Source organism: Dromiciops gliroides, chromosome 2, assembly GCF_019393635.1.
Source record: "Dromiciops gliroides isolate mDroGli1 chromosome 2, mDroGli1.pri, whole genome shotgun sequence".
Lineage (NCBI taxonomy): Eukaryota > Metazoa > Chordata > Mammalia > Microbiotheria > Microbiotheriidae > Dromiciops > Dromiciops gliroides.
Window position 1 is genome coordinate 348,143,124 of NC_057862.1, and position 16,975 is coordinate 348,160,098.

General features: G+C 38.2%; 1 protein-coding gene across 1 annotated transcript in view; it reads left to right on the plus strand.

Annotated features, from left to right (window-relative positions):
• The first annotated feature begins 267 nt into the window (after positions 1-267).
• NSG2 (neuronal vesicle trafficking associated 2) overlaps positions 268-16,975 on the plus strand; it is a 62,950-nt gene continuing 46,242 nt past the window's right edge. The window contains exons 1-2 of the mRNA XM_043989079.1: positions 268-538; positions 1,658-1,808. Coding sequence (XP_043845014.1) covers positions 1,680-1,808 — 129 coding nt within the window. The 5' untranslated portion in view covers positions 268-538; positions 1,658-1,679. The remainder of the gene's footprint in view (positions 539-1,657; positions 1,809-16,975) is intronic.

Genomic DNA, 16,975 nt, shown 5'->3' on the forward strand with positions numbered 1-16,975 from the left:
GGTTTCTGTTTTGTTCCTGGATCACAGTTTAGTTCTGGAAGGGTTATCCTTTCCCCATTAGTTTTCCTTTTCATTTCCTCTAAAAGCTCAAGGTGGCGTTGCTTGGTAAGTATTTATTAATATATATGTATATATGTATATGTATATTCCACCCTATTCACTTATTAATTCCTTCTTCCGTTTTGAATGTGTATTTTCTATGTGGCAGTTGCGGCCATGCATCAGAAACAGCAGGTGGTGCCAGATGCCAGATGGAATGGGAAGCCACTACCCCAGTGAGTGAGAGAGAGAGAGAGAGAGAGAGAGAGAGAGAGAGAGGGAGAGAGAGAGAGAGCGCAAGCTAGCTGTGTGCTTATTGCAGGCAGGAGCTACTATACTCTGCTCCTAGCTTACTGTCAGTAGCTCTTGGATTCAGGCTGCTACACCCAGGAGCCCTGTCCCTTCAGCACCATCAGCCCGAAGCTCTTGTTCGAGGGAAAACCAGCTCTACTCCTCAGATTGGCCTGAATCTGGCCTGACCCTTCAAGCGTGATTTGCAGTAAGTACAAGGGTTTACTTTGCTCCATTTCCCCCATCCCACCCTACCCCACCCTCTTTCATTATGACACCCCTGGTTTTTTTTCTCATCAATAGAAATGATAAGTAAAATCAGGTCATGCTAAGCTGCATTGTGGTCCTAAATGGAGGAGTCTTTCTTTGACTCAGAGCGAGCTCAAGAGGAAGAAATACAGGGCATTTATTTAGTTAGGTATTGTGCAGTTTGATATTAAAAACATATATAATCATACTATGTTGGAGTAAATCCAGTAGCTATTATATTTACTGAATCAAAGAACCAGATAATGCTAATGATAAGGATACTAAAATGTAGAATATGAATACATATTGATGAATATATGCACATGGAATCTATACAAGGACACATGCACATGCAAACAATGCACTTCTTAGTGGAAGGTTTGCTGAAGAGAAACTGTAAACAAAAAATAGCAATTCAAATAGTGAGGTGAAATGTATCATACTGCATGATGCTCAAGAGTATTCTGACTTTGTTCTTTCTACCTTCTGGTTATGTCTTTTCGATATGAACAGCTTGCATTTTTTCAGCTGTTTTAAATGATTGCTGTTTTGCACATATTTTAAAACCATATTTTTAATTTGCTTCTGGCTTTCCCTAGACTGTAGCTATAGCTGTTGAATCCTATGGGCATTAGGGCAAATGAAACATCTAAATGAGTCTAGTTGTACAATTGGAATAGTGTCTGGAAACCTAACAAAGGTGTCCCCAAAGGATCACTGAATAGTCTGAAGAATTATGTCTGAACCTCAAAAGATCAGGGTTCAAATCCAAGTTCTGCTCCTAGCTAAGTGATCCTAGGAAAGTCACTGTACCTCACCAAGGCTCAATTCCTATCTCTGTAGAGTGGGATAATAAGGTCTGCATGGTCTATTTACCTTACAGAGTTTTGGGAAAAGAGCTTTGTCATCTTTTAAACACAATAGAAACGTTAAGCTCTGAGCTCTGAGTTGTGAGCTTTGATGATAATGTCAGCCAGAATGGAGCTATTTAGGAAGGAACTATTTCCCATGACTGTAATCTTCTCTTTTTCCCTGCACTCTCCTTCTTCTGTCACCTTACTCATTTGGACTGTTTCAGGTCTGGGAAGTGAGGCACAAGAATGGTGAAGCTGGGGAGTAATTTGAGTGACAAGAACAGCAAACAACCTTCTGCTGAGGACGGCTTTCAGACTGTTCCTTTGATAACACCCTTGGAAGTAAATCACCTGCAGTTTCCTGCTCCAGAAAAGGTAACACCAATCATCTCTATTTTTCCAGACGTCAAATGGATTCTTTCCTTACAGAATCTATTTACTTGTCTTATGGCATCCCTTGAATCACATCCATGAGAGATAAATGATTCTTTTTTTCTTCTTGGGGGGATTTAATATAATAAATGAATACATAGAACCATAGTATTGGGACTACAAATGATCTTAAATATCATATAATCCAACAATTTCATGTTGTGTATACTTAAGCTAGGCTGACAAACTTTAAGGGACTTGTCCAGGTTACACAGGGCATCAGGACTTGGACCCATCTTCTTCAAATCCAAATCTAGCTCTCTTTCCACTCATTCCACAGCACCTCCATGGAGTTGGAGCACACATTGAGCATTATAGATGAAAGGGATGTTATAACATAGAACACAGATGTAAAATAGTTGGAAGGGGCCTTCGGAGAGATCATGCTCTATTGGAATGTACTCAGAATGTGGAGTGTCAGAGCTTCAAGGGGCCATGGGGATCATCTAGTCCAATTACCTCATTTTATAGATGGGGAAGCTAAGGCTTAGAGTGGGGAGAGTGACTTTCCCAAGGTCTAGAAGAGATGGGACTCAGATATTAGATCTAGAGTGGACCTGAAGAGCAGTTGCCTAGTTCAAACTTCCAATTTCACAGAGAGGGAAGGTGAGACCAAAAGAAGGGAAATAAATGGACCAAGGTCACACATAACATTTCTGAAAGATGTAGAGAGGAAGAGTCCACCTAAATTTAAGACATGGGTTTAGTCATTTGAAAAGTTTCAGGTACATCTAATGGAATATCAATCGAAAGAAGGTAGAAGCTATTGTAGAGAAGACACAGACACTTACTATCCAGGGTGAGGCTTGTCTGATAAACAAAGATGAGAGAGACAACTTATTTAATTTATGACATGTCTGGAATTTTTTTGAGCTGGTTTTTAAATATGTATTTAGTTAAAATGTCTTGAATATGTCTTGGAAGAAAACAATTGAATTTTCTACAGGAAAGGTAAAAAATGGAATATTCTATTTTATTTTTTCATCAGGGAATGTGAGGGAACAATGATGGTTTTAGCCAATCAATTCAATTAGCCTTAAGTGGAAGCTCAGAGTGATCTGAAGTGCATGGCTGAATGATGAAGATTATTAGTCATCTATTTTTAAAGTGCAATAGATATCCATATAAATCTTTATCATGATAGCAAAAATAGATAGACACCAAAGGACACTGAGAAATCCATGGTTAATCAGGAAGAGCATGAATTCTAGACCTAGCTCTGCCCCTACTTGGGTCAATGACCTTGAGCAAATCACTTTATAGGATCATAGATCATAGGATCATAGATTTAGAGATGTAAAGGGCCTTAGAGACTGTTGATTCTGGCCCTCCCATTTTGCAGATGAGGGAACTGAGGTCCAGAGAGGTTAAGTAACTTGTCCAGGGTCACATGGCTAGTAAGTGTCTGCAGTAGGATTTGAACACAGGTCTTCCAGATTCCAAGTTCAGTCCCCTATTCATCATTCATGCTACCAAAGACTTCAGTCTCTGTTTTTTTTTTTAATCTATCAAATGAGGCACTCTTGGACTAGAACTAGATGACTCTAAAGTCCCTTCTAGCTCCACCAGTCTGTGTTTTATGGTGCTAGAACATTTTCAGATCATTCTGTTCCTTAAGGTCCAAGCCATATCAAAGAATCTGTTCTAATGTCTCTTACAGGACAGGCATTTTTTTGGTTATGCATTCTAAGTTCCTTTCTAACTGGCATTCTATGATCCATGTTTTAAAGTCCCTTTTAGTTCTATTCTATGTTTCATTTTTTAAGGCATATTGCACCTCTAACATTCTGTGAATCTATGATCTTCATTTCCTATAATTATAAGTTTTTAAATTACAAAAGTTAAGAGAAAAAATAGCAAGAAGAACCCAACTTTCCTCTGCACATGAGGGAATATATATTTCCTGGGAACAGAGGATAGGAAAGCCTGCTCCAGGCTTTGTCAGGCTTCAGGATGAACCATTCTCCCAAGGCATCAGTCTATCATGGTTCTTGTATTTGCATATTTCTATAAGATAAACAGAAAAGAGATGGCAAGGTAGTAGTACTGTTGCTCCACCCCCAAGATAAATCCCAGGGAGCAGAGTGGCTGTAGGCATATCCATGCTCATTAGCATGCTCTTGCTCATATGGGATGTGGATTTTTTCTGATCTTACTATAAACCTTAAAGGGGTTTATATCTGTGATTCCCACCTCTCCCCAGCTTCTAACCCACGAGGTTAGACATTGGGGCTGAAGGTATATTTTGTTAGAACATTTCCCATCTGGAAGCTTGGGGATGGATAAAGCCATTTCCTCACAGTACCAAGGAAGGTGATGGAGGTAGAACCAGCCTGACCAGAGGATTTAGTTGATTCACTGCTGCATCCCTTGACCATGTCTTAAGAGGCAAAAACCAGTCAGAGATCATAGGCCTTATAATTGGAAAGGGTCTCTAGAGTTGGAGGATCCTCCGGCCCACCCTCCCATTTTAACAAAACTCCTAGTTTATATAACAGGCTAACAAAGCTTCAAAAATTAGACCTCATGAATTTTTAGTCAAAACAATTCTGCCAGTGTATGTAGTTGTACTTCCATTAATGTTCATCACTTCTGAATGTTGCATATAAAATATTAATAATTATGCAGTACACATGTTTTACACTTGGAAGTTTTCAAAGTGAAGGTGGGAAAACATTTTGGAAGAAGGATCATATGAGTTTGTTGTTAAAGGAAATGAGAAACTTCAGCAGATGGGGGTGGTAGGGAGAGGGTGGGAAGGAAAGCATTCCTGTCATTGGACACAGCATGACCAAAGGCCTAGTGCTGGGTATTAGAGAAGGCAAAATAAGAATAGAGAATAGAATGGCTTAGTTGAACTCTAAAGAGGGTAAGATGGAGCTATACAGGCAATTTTGAACCAGATTGTAGAGGGCCTTGAATGCTAGAATCACAAGTTTAGGAAAAAGGGACCCACTAAAGTTTTTTTGGGGGGTAGAGCAGTGATATAATCAAGAAAATGCATTGAGAAAATTATTAAGCCAATTGTATGAAAGATGGATTGGAGATTATAAGAGAGAAGAGAGTTAGGAATATCAGTTAAGAGGCAATAGTCTAGGTGAAGAGATGAAGTTCTGAATTTGGATGGCTGCAATGGCAAAAAAGAAGAGGGCTGCCTTCCCCTTCAAAGTCAGCATTACTGGTCAATGAAAGAAAAATATTTGCATATGTGTATATGCATAGCTGCACTACATTATCTGAGAGTAATGAGAAACTTACAAAGTCAATGAAAGACCACTGAACTATTTTACTAGTGGAGACTTTGCACCTACCCTGGGCCCTCCTCTCTGCTTCCCCTTTTTCCCCTACCATGTGTGTGCATGCATGAAAACACACACACACACACACACAGAGTAATACCTGGAAAGCACCCTTGGTAGTTAAAAACCATTGTAAAGGGGGGCAGCTAGGTGGTGCAATGGATAAAGCACCAGGCCCTGGATTCAGGAGGACCTGAGTTCAAATCCGACCTCAGATATTTGACACTATCTGTGTGGCCCTGGGCAAGTTACTTAACCCTCATTGCCTTACAAAACAAAACAAATAAACAAAAAACACAACCAAAAACCATCGTTATTTTTAAATAACTTATTGAGTTAAACTTCTGGACTTGGGAAGAAGAATATTTGTGCAGCTGTTTATTATGAATTTCTAAGTCTTACTGAATTTTTTTACCTCAAGGAGTGTAAAGCACTCAAGTTCTGTGAAAATCTAAAAATTTAGAGAAAAATTCCCCCATTCCTCCTTCTTTCTCTTCCTCCCTTCCTCCTTCTATCCCTCCCTCCCTTTCTTCCTGCTTTCTTCCTTCTGTCCCTCCCTCCCTTATAAAATTTAGCTTTATTCTTTAGTCTAATCAACCAACCTGCATCCTACACTCAGCTCACCCCACCCTTCCAAGAACAATTTACAGGAATTCATTCTACCATTTTCCTCTCTAAATCTCTTAAAATTATGGAATGATTCCCTCTGAGGGGTGGTGTGGTATATAGTTGAAAGCACAGTGGCCTGGGAATTACAGAATTTTAGAGTTCAAAGGGATCTTAGATGCCATCTAGTTCAACCCATTCCCCCAAAAGAATCCTTACTCTAACATATATGACATGTAGACATCTATCCTACTCTAGTGTCGCCCATTCCACTTTAGGAAGATTTTGGTTACATTAAACCTAAATTAATCTCATTGAAATTTCCACATACAGCTTTGAATTTCTGCTTCAGAAAGGCATTTTTCAAAATGGAGCTAGAAGAGACTATTCAATCTTATTGCTTTGTTGGGGAACTAGCAGGTTGTTCTCTCAGATTTTATATCACATTAATAATAATAATAATAAATTATTAGTTTTAACTTGATGTTGATGATGATGACCACTTCCTATTGATTATTTCTCCCCAGGGCCCAGCACATAGTAGACACTTAATAAATTCTTGTTGGTTGCTCTCTCATTTTCTTGGATGTCCTTGGATACTCTTACATCAAAGCACCTGTTTGAGTAATCTCCATGGCACCCTTGTCCTTTGGGGGCCAAACAGAATAAATCTAATCCATCTTTTATATGATAGCTTTTCAAGTACTTGAAGTCAGCCATCACATTGCCCCTGGGTCTTTTCTACTCCAAGTTAATTATCTCCATTTCCTAAATCAGGAGACTTATCTATACTTGGGTTCCAGCTATGCCACTACCTTGTGGAATGAGTCCATCTCCTTCATATTTCTGGGCCTTAGTTTCCTCTTTTGTAAAATGATGAAGTAAAACCATAGCTCTTAAAGGTCCTTTCCATTCAGTGGTTGTTCAACTTCCCTCTGAAGGTCTGAGATTTGTTTTTTCTCTCTTCAGATTTAATAATGTATTAGCTATATTATCTCAGGCAAATTAATTAGCTTTATGAACATTTTTCTTCCCTACAATTTGGGGAGAATGGTACTTGGAATAAGTATCTCACAGAGGTATTATAGGAGAATCACACTGTAAATCTTAAAGTTCTATGGAAATGAGGCATGTTAGTGGTAAGTGGAATCATTTACTGGAAACACCCAGTTCACACTGCCACAGGACACTTAAAGGATCATAAGATTTTGAACTGGAAGGGACGTTAAAGCTTCTATAATGCAAAACTCTCATTTTAGAGTTGAGGAAATTAAGGCCTGAGATTAAGTGGTTCACCCAAGGTCACACAGCCAGTGTTCACTTAGATTGTTTCTTTGATTCCTAATCCACAGTTTTGGAAGGAGAATGTTTTTACCTTTTTTTTTTTTTTTTTTGACAAGAGTCAAAATTTTTTTTTAACAGAGTAATGAGGGTTAAGTGACTTGCTCAGGGTTATATAGCTAGTAAGTGTCAATTGTCTGAGGCCAGATTTGAACTCAGGTCCTCCTGAATCCAGGGCTGGTGTTTTATCCCTTGTGCCACCTAGCTGTCCCCATGTTTTTATCTTACATTTTAGAAACCAGAGGAGATTCAGAGAATCTATTTGGGCCAGCTTCTCATTGTAGTCCACCTTAATACTTCAGTATCAAACCTTGGAGCTAATCTCACTAAAAAGGGAATCCTTCCTCCTTCCTCAGCATTTCCACATTTTATTTATCTGTCTTGCCAGTCCTGAGGCTTCTTACACTGAAGATCTCTCTATTATTAATAATTCTGGGAAGTAATATTTTAAATTTTTATGTCTGCACTTTGCACAGTCTGAACTGCAATGTATTATATGAACTTCTCCCTAGAAGCCTAGAGTTACATCAGGGCAGTGTGGTCTTTTCAGAATGAATAATTTATAGCATTTTCACAATGCCAATTATGTCAAATCATATTACTTATTTCTTGAGGGACATTGTTCATGTAAATATGAAGAGAAAATTCTGAAAAAGCCCCCATACATTTGGAAATCCAGAGATTTATTTGCCAAATCACTATTAAAATACAACTTTTAATAAAACAATGGAGAAAATGTATCCAGCCCTACTTCCAGTACACACACATACACATACACATGTGTGCACATATGCATGCTTACACATGCTTTTCATTGTTCAGCTGCTTCAGTCATTTCCAATTCTTCATGACCCCATTTGGGGTTTTCTTGGCAAAGATACTGAAGTGTTTTGCTATTTCCCTTTTCCTTCTCATTTTACAAATGAGGTGACTGAGGCAAACGGGGTTAAGTGACTTGCCCAGGATTACACAGATTTGAATTCAGATCTTCCTGACTCCAGGCCCAGTGCTCTATCCACTGTACCACCTAGCTGTCCCTATAGACATGCATATGCACACACACACACACACACATACACACACACATACACATACACACATCATGCCTTTGCCTTAAATATTTCTTTTAACCAGAGAAGCTAGATTAGTGTACTATGAAGAAAAATGGATTTTTGAAAGAACATGGGTTTGAATCCTGGAACTATTATTTATTATCTGTGTGATCTTGTACAAGTAATTTCCCCTTTCTGGGCTTCAGATTTCTCATCTGTAAAATGAGCAGTTTTGATAAGTGATTTTTTTTTTTTGCAGGGCAGTGAAGGTTAAGTGACTTGTCCAGGGTCACACAGCTAGTAAGTGTCAAGTACCTGAGGCTGGATTTGAATTTAGGTCCTCCTGAATCCAGGGCCGGTGCTTTATCCACTGTGTCACCTAGTTGCCCTGATAAGTGATTTTGAAGGTTTCTTGCAGCTCTAAGATTTTATAAACCTATAAAATCTTGATTCACAATTACTTGGTTCCAGTTTCTGTCTCCAGAAAGGCATTTGTAAAATGGAGCCAGATAGACTGTTTCTTTTCAGTCATTCCTTTTTATGGAATTAGCAGGTTACCTCCTGGAGTTTACTTTCACATTAATAATAATAATGACTGTTTCCTATTGATTATGTATCCCTCAGGGCTTAGCACAAAGTAGGTACTTAATAAATGCTTGTTGGTTATTTTTAAATTTTCTTGGTTATTCTTACATCAGAGTATTTTCACACATAGGGCCTATTTGACTAATCATTACAGTACCTGTAATTACAGTGCAAACTGGAAGTGAGGAACCATTACTATCCTGCTTTTATAGAATTGGAAAATGAGGCACAAAACAACTCAGAATATTTCCATAACTGTTAGGCCTTAAGGAGGCCTTCATTTCATAGCTTTGCTGCAGTGAGCACTGTGGTCATTTCTACCCAGATTATCCCACATACATCCCTAAATTCTATGACCTGGGAGCTCATGGAGAATCAGGGGCAAGAAAGATGTGCAGCCAGGAAACCTCACACCCCTTAACTCGTGCCTTTTATGAAATTTCACTTTGTCTGCCCCCAAATCTCCAATATATGATAGAAGACACAGACTCAGTGAAAATCCCAAGTCCATTTTGTATGTGCCTCTAGCATCTTCCTGAAGGGCAGTGGGGCCTCATGTCATGGTGTGAGCCCTAGACTAGGAGCCCGGTGACTCCAATTGGTCACTTCCCTTTGAGCTTCACTTTCCTCATCTGTGAAATGAAGGTAAGTGAAATGATTGCTCCTAGCTCTGTCTTCCAGCTCTACTTTCTACACATGTCATGGAGAGAATGCTGGACTTGAAAATCATGAGACCTGGGTTCAAATCCTGGTTCTGAACCTTCTTATCCTTCTGACCAAGACATATCTATTTCTCTGAGCCTCAGTTCCATTCTCTGTAAAGTGGTGATAATATTGACATTAGTTGTCTCACAAGGTTGTTGGAAGGAAGCCACTTTGAGTGCTTCACATCCATTGTGTCATTTGGTACTTACAGAAATCCTTTGAGGTGTTGTGTAGTCAGTCAGTAGTATGGGTGACCTGAGGTGTTTGGATCGGGTGATTCCTGTGACCACTTCTAGCTCTGAAGCCCAAGATTATTATGATCTTCATGCTCTCTACCTTTCAGGGGTGGGACAGGGACTAGACCTAGGATACAATTAGTACAGGGAAATCTTGAGAAGAAACTGATACTGTTACTCTGAGCAAATCTTCATTGGCCTTGGGCCTCATTTCAAAATATCTGACCCCAAGCTTGCTGTCAATTTAAATCTCAGGCCTGATACTTACTAGTTGTAGGACGATGATCAAACCATTTAACATTCCCTTGCATTAGTCTCCTCTTCTATAAAATGAGAGCACTGAACTAGCTCATCTCAAAGGTTCATTCCAGCTCTGCATTTCTGTGAGTCTTCCTAAAGTGTAAAACTCACTGGATGGGGAACAAGGAGACCTGGGTTTGAATTCTAACTCTGAAGTTGCCTGACCTTGAATAATCTGATCTCAGAGGACCTTGTTCTCCAGTTAAATAACAATGTATATACACTGTCACGTTTCCCAGGGTTATTTTGAGGAAAAAAATTGTAAATCTTAAAGCCCTATTGAAATTTGAGCAATATTACCACTATTCTAGTCCTGATACTTATTAAGGGACTTTAGGCAAATTCCTTCCACCCCTTGGAACTTAGTTTCCCTAACTTTATCTCATCTCATCCTCCTTGTTCTACTGGGTTCATGCCTTGTCAAATTCCAGGCCTAGGTAAATCTTATCATTTGGAGTCATGCTGTGTCTGCATTTACTTTCTTGGTTCCTCTTCCACATGTGCTACTGAATGGGGCTGGAGGAAGGAAGTCATCCAGTCTGTTGTATTCTCAACTGGGTCTACACTGACCTTGGGGCCAATCAGACTCCTTATGTGTGACAGGCCTTCAAATACTTGTAGATCGTGTCCATGTCCTCTAGAAGCTTTCTCTTCTCTAGATTAAACATTTCCAGTTCTTATAATTGATTCTCCTACGGTATTATTCTATAGTCATTTTACTATTTTGGTCAACTTCCTATCAATGTAGTCCAACTTGTTTATGTATTTCTTAAAATAAGGCATTCAGACCTGACAGAGAGCTATAGATGTTGTCTTAGGGTGGGATATGGTAAGATTATCAAAAAGCAGGGAGACCTTGGATAAAACCTTTCCCCACTCTGTGCCTTAGGAGATTGAACTCGAACAGTGACTACTTCTGATTACTTAGTCAAATACTCTACTAGACCACACTACCTGGTGAATGATTGTTTCATAGAAGCTTATTGCAGAGCAGTGAAATTATACTTGGCCTCCTTATTCTTCAATTTTCTTTCCTTCCATGATGCACAATTCATTTTATCTTATTCATCCACATGGGTGGTAAAACCTAAGACCTCACCATCACTAAAATCTATGCCATATCCATGATCTGGAACTCTGAAGTTACTTGCTATGATCATAATTTTCCTGTCTTCTCTTACATTGCCTAATCCCTCCTAAATTTTTTTTATTTCTTCATATCACAACTTCTAGTAGCATTCTATTCTCCTATTCTCTCGGTTCAATACTCCTGACCTTTACACAATAGTTAACTATTTAAACTATATACTCACTTCTACTCTTGAATCTCTTGTCCCTTATTCAATGCTAATTCTCAGTCCTGGGTGACTTCCACCACCTTCTTTTACATTCCTATTCAAGTCCTGAAGACGGAAGTTACCCAACTATGTCAACTTTTTCCAATACAAATTATTGTTATCTAGTCTTAGATCAACCCGCCTGCTCCATGACAATCCTTTTATTTTTCCTATTTCAGTCATTGCACAGACCCTTCCTAACTTTCTTTTTTTTCCTGAAGCCATCTCATATCCCTGTTTGCTATTCCCCCCTCTTCTTCTTCTTCTTTTTTTTTTTTTTGCAGGCAATGGGGGTTAAATGACTTGCCCAGGGTCACACAGCTAGTAAGTGTCAAGTGTCTGAGGTCGGATTTGAACTCAGGTACTCCTGAATCCAGGGCCAGTGCTTTAACCACTGCGCCATCTAGCTGCCCCTCCCCTACTTCTTACTCTTAGCCTCCTCCTTGACTGAAAATATTAAGGTAATCTATTGTGACCTGCCTTTTTCTCCCTACTTCATATCTTATAACCTTTCTGTATCTTCAATTCTCTCTTCCTTTGCTTATATATCTGATGAAGAGGCAGTCCTTTTTCCTTGGCAAGGCTAATCCCTTTGTCTGTGCTTTTAAACTCATTCTGGCCCATCTCCTCCAGGAACTTGTCTCTTTCTCATATCTTCAATCTTTTTTTATTTGCTGACTTCTTCCCCACAGTCTGTAAACATGCTTAGTTATCCACTATCCTTAAAAAAACAGAACAAACAAAAAATATAACAATGGATAAAAAACCCCCAAAACAAACCTTCACTTCATCCCAAAATGTTATCAAGCTATTGCCCTAACTCTCCTTTCACCTTCGTAGCCAAACTAAAAATGAGTCATTTATACTTACTTTCTCTATTTTCTCACCACTGTCTTAGTTCCCAACCCTTTACAATTTAGCTTTTGATACCCAACACTATACTGAAACCATACTGCTAAAAATTACCAGTAATCTTTAAACTGCTTAACTGATAGTATTTCCTCAGTCTTTTATCTCTATGCAGCTCTTGATACCATTGTCCATTACCACCACCCACTTTCTATGTTCCTTTTGATTCTGTGATATTGCTCTGTCCTGGTTCTCCCAGGCCTTCTTTTCTCTCTCTCTCTACTCTTTCCCTTGATGCCTTCAGATACTATCATGGATTTAAGTTATCTTTTTTATACTGATAACTCTTTTTTATTCATTGGTAAAGGACTGGCTCTCTGGAGAAAGGAGTGGGAGGAAGGTAGTTAGAAACAAAGGTGATAGCCAAAAGATAGAGGTAAATTTTTAACAGTATAAAGTCTTTGAAGGCAGGAATTGCTTTATTTTAGTTATTGTATCCTGAGCCCTTGGCATAGTATCATGTATGTAGTTAGTATTTAATATATATTTGAATTGATTTAAGACATTGTTTTCAAGGGGCAGCTAAGTGGCGCAGTGGATAAATCACCAGCCCTGGATTCAGGAGGACTTGAGTTCAAATCTGGCCTCACACACTTGATACTAGCTGTGTGACCCTGGGCAAGTCACTTAACCCTCACTGCCCCACCAATCCCCCTCCCCAAAAAACAAACAAAAAACCCCCACATTGCTTTCATATACTTACCTTCAGAGTATTCTTTGCTTTATGCCCTTTTGTCAGCTAGGTGGTATGGTGGATAGAGCTCTAGGCCTGGAATCAGGAAGACCTGAGTTCCAATCCAGCATCAGATTTTTACTATGTGACCCTGGGATAGTCACTTAACCTTTGTTTGCCTCACATGTATGTTTTGAGGAAATTTCTAAATTCTGAGGTACCATATACAAAAAATCAGCTATTAATATTAATAACTTTATGGTGTTGGCCACATCATTTCCTTTCTCTGCATCTCAATTTCCTCATTCCCTAAGTTGATGAGGCTGGATTATATGATCTCTAAGACACATTTCCATCTCTGATATTCCAAGATCAGATCTATGATGCCAGCTTTTTATCTATTCAAACTGGCTTTCCATTCTTTCTATCAAACAATATAAGTGAGCTTTTGTTGTCCCTTCTGGTCAGGTGGACAGTCTCATTATCTTTAATCATGTCTAACAGAAACAACATTTTGTAGAAATTATTGAATAAAATGATGATATACACAAAACTGACTTGCAATAAATAGAAACAATGCAAATGGAAGTTATTGTACTGAAGGCCACAGGGAGAAATAGCAGAAGCAGTTAACATGATAGTATGTATTTGGGGCAGAAACAAACTGGTGCTATTGAATGTGAGAATTAGTTCCTTAATATAGGAGTGGATGCCACTGTATGGGATATTTTCTCCAAACCTTTTTCTAGATATTTGTTTCTGTCCCTCTGAGTATTTTTTCTCTCTTGATATTGAAACCTCTCAGTTGGATGTCCAAATCCCAAAACAACATTTGTAGACAGTAATGGTGAAAGTATGATGAGTGATGGTAGAGCACAAATAGAAAAGTAATTTATGGGTAGAAACAAATGAGACTGTTAATCTTTTCTTTTCTAATTTACACCCCTTTTCTAGGCAGAGAGGGAGAAATCAGTTATATATCTCAAGCACTTATCTACACCCAGGATCTACATTAAGCCAATGATTAGAATAAGAAATAGAGATAATAAAATTATATGGCATATATGGCAAACTGCTTATGTATGGTTGTAGCAGAATCATATGGGACTGAAGAATTGAGATGGTAGGGTTTGTCTTTAACTGTTTCTCTCTAGCCCCCCAAGACTTCTACTTAGAACCAGGGATATTTTGTTTTTGAACCAGTTAACTGTTAGGGCAGACCAAATAACATTGCATATGAGACTATCAGGGGAAGATCCTCAGGGCTATTTAACAACACAGTTTACCGTTACTTCAGTCTTTGCCTTTCTTGTTAGGAAAAATAGAAATTAAATGTTTGCCAATGAACTAATCAATTGCCAAGAATTTATTAAGCACCTACTATGTGCTAGGGAAGTATCAAGAGTGAAACAATCCCTACATGCAATAGGCATGAGACTGATGGGAGTATATGTCCAAAGGCCTAGCTCTGTGACCTTAGGCAAATCCTGTAACTATTCTATACCTCATTCTCTCTGTACACAAATCAGAGTTTAAAAATATCATGTGTAAGGTCCAACATTCTATATGTTATGATCTTCACAACTCTAACATTCTATGAGCCTATGTATCTATGGGCTTGCCAATTCTAGATGATGACAAAATTGATGGACCTACACTAGCCAGTTCTCCTTTGGTTATTCAGATGTGGCCAACCCTGATCAGATTTCTAGTTCCATTATTTCTGATATCCTAGACTTGTGCATTTTCCACTGTACCATGTTCCCTCCCTCAATCTATCCATGACCTATCAATTCCCCTGTCAGGCAGGTGTATTTATTGAGCACTTCCTCTGTACCAAGTACCATACTAGTTGATTAGAGGTATATGGATAGCCAGCATGGAAAGAGGGACAAAAGTGGATATGAAAACAAGACAATTAAAAGAAAGCAACCCTTGACATCAAGGATTTTAGGGAAAATTTGTTTCCTTGCCTAGATACAAAGGGAATAAAAACACAGAAATAGTATAGGAGGTATTATGAATATTCTTGGTGTTATTAAAAAAATAGAATATAAGCATACTTTCTCAAAGCATTTTGTAGGTGCTAATGGGCTGTCCTGCATCATTACTAACACTCTCTTTCCAAAGGGTATACTGAAAAGAGAATAGTGGCCAAGTTAAACCAGAAAGAATTACAGTTTATGCAATTTAAGTAGGATTTCTCTCTAAACAATTTGCGTTTTTTAAAATAGCTTTCAGCAAAAATGGGATATAAACAGTATCTTGTCTTCATTAAAGGCTGCTCTTTAGTATCTAAATATCACTGACTAAGAGCAGCTTCTACCTTCAGGACATATGATGTACTTCGTAAGTGTACCCTTTCATAGAATATCAGTAATGGAAAAGAACTTTGAGGTAATTTGGTTCAATTTCCTCATTTTTGTGGATAGGGAAATGGAAATTCAGAGCAGCTAAGTGTGTTGCTATCATACAGCTAGTGAATGGTAGACACAAACCCAGACACGGTTATTATATAATCTTCCATTATAAATAAATTAGATCCAAAACAAAGGACTGTATGAGTTCTAAGGGGAAGCTAATTACTAATTAGACAATCAGGGAAGTCATCATGGAAGAGGTGACATTTAGAAGTTCTATAAAGAGTGGGTAAGAATTTGATGGGTAAAGGGTAGAGAAAGGACAGCATTCTAGGTGGGAGTTTGGGAAACAAAGAGAAGACCAATTTGGCTATAATATATAGTGTATGGAGGGTAATACTAAAAGGAAGGATAACATCAAATTAAATAGATCCTTGAATATTACATAGTGGACTTCAGTTTTGGGCATTAGTAAGATTTATTTGGCAGCTATGTAAAGGAAGGTTTGGAGGTGGTGGGGGAGTGGAGGAAGGTAGGAAAGTAGGCCTATAAGAAGCAGGTAGACCTCAAAATATACAATGGACACAGAAAAACAGGTGAAAAAGACATGTATTAGGGTAGTAGAAACAAGAATAAAGAGGTGAAGTGTACCAACACACTTGAAGGGTGAGGGAGAGGGAAGAGTAAAAACTAACCTCAAAATTGAACATATGAGAGAATAAATAGTGTACCATAGCCTCCTACATTTTTAAGTCAGAGCAGTTCTAGTGATAAAATGTTTAATTTTGGATCCAATCCAGGATGGGGCATCAATGTCTAGATGTGCAGGTCTGGCTCAGAAGACATGTTAGGGGTAAATAGATGGATTTTCAAGTCATCAAATATAGTTGAAATTGTGGGTGAGATGAAGATTGCCTAGTGAGAGAGTAATGAAGATCAAGGACAGACCTTGGGAAACATCCACTTTACAAGGTCGAGAAGGTGATAGGCAAACATAGAAAGGAATAGAGAAGTAACAATTAGACTTGTAGAAGGAGAACCAAGAAAATATGGTGTGGACACTCACCACAGCTCAGAACTCTTCAGTTCAAAAGATCTGCCAATTTCATCCTCCCTGGGAGCTAGGTTGACAGGTGTTTACCACCATGCTTGGTTCTGCAGTTATTTTAAAAAGAATTTACTTTTTCTCTTCCTGTTGGGTTTTGTTTACAAATTATGGAAATACCAAAATTTATGTGAATTTATTTTTTATCTTCCAATTTTGCTAAAATTATTGTTTCAATTAGTAGTTGGATCTCTAAGAAAACCATATCATCTTTGAAAAGGTATACTGTTGTTTTCTATCTGCCTGTGCTTGTTCCATCAATTTCTTTTTATTGCCTTTTGCTATACTTAGCATTTTGAATACTTTCTCAAATAGTAATGGCAATAAAAGCTACTATTGCTTTACCTTTCCTTTTATTGGAAAGAACTCTAGTTTATCCCTATTACATTTAATTTCAGCTCCAAGCTTTAAGAACAAAACTATTTCTTCATATAATTTTTGTCTTTTTTAATGGATGTTATATCTTATCAGACTTTTTTCGGTTGACATAAGAGGTCTCTTTTCCTATTTTTGCAATTTTTTATTGGATATTGGAATTAATTTTTCTTTAAACATTTGATAGAATTCACCAAAATCTGTAGGCCTGGGATATTTTTTCTTTG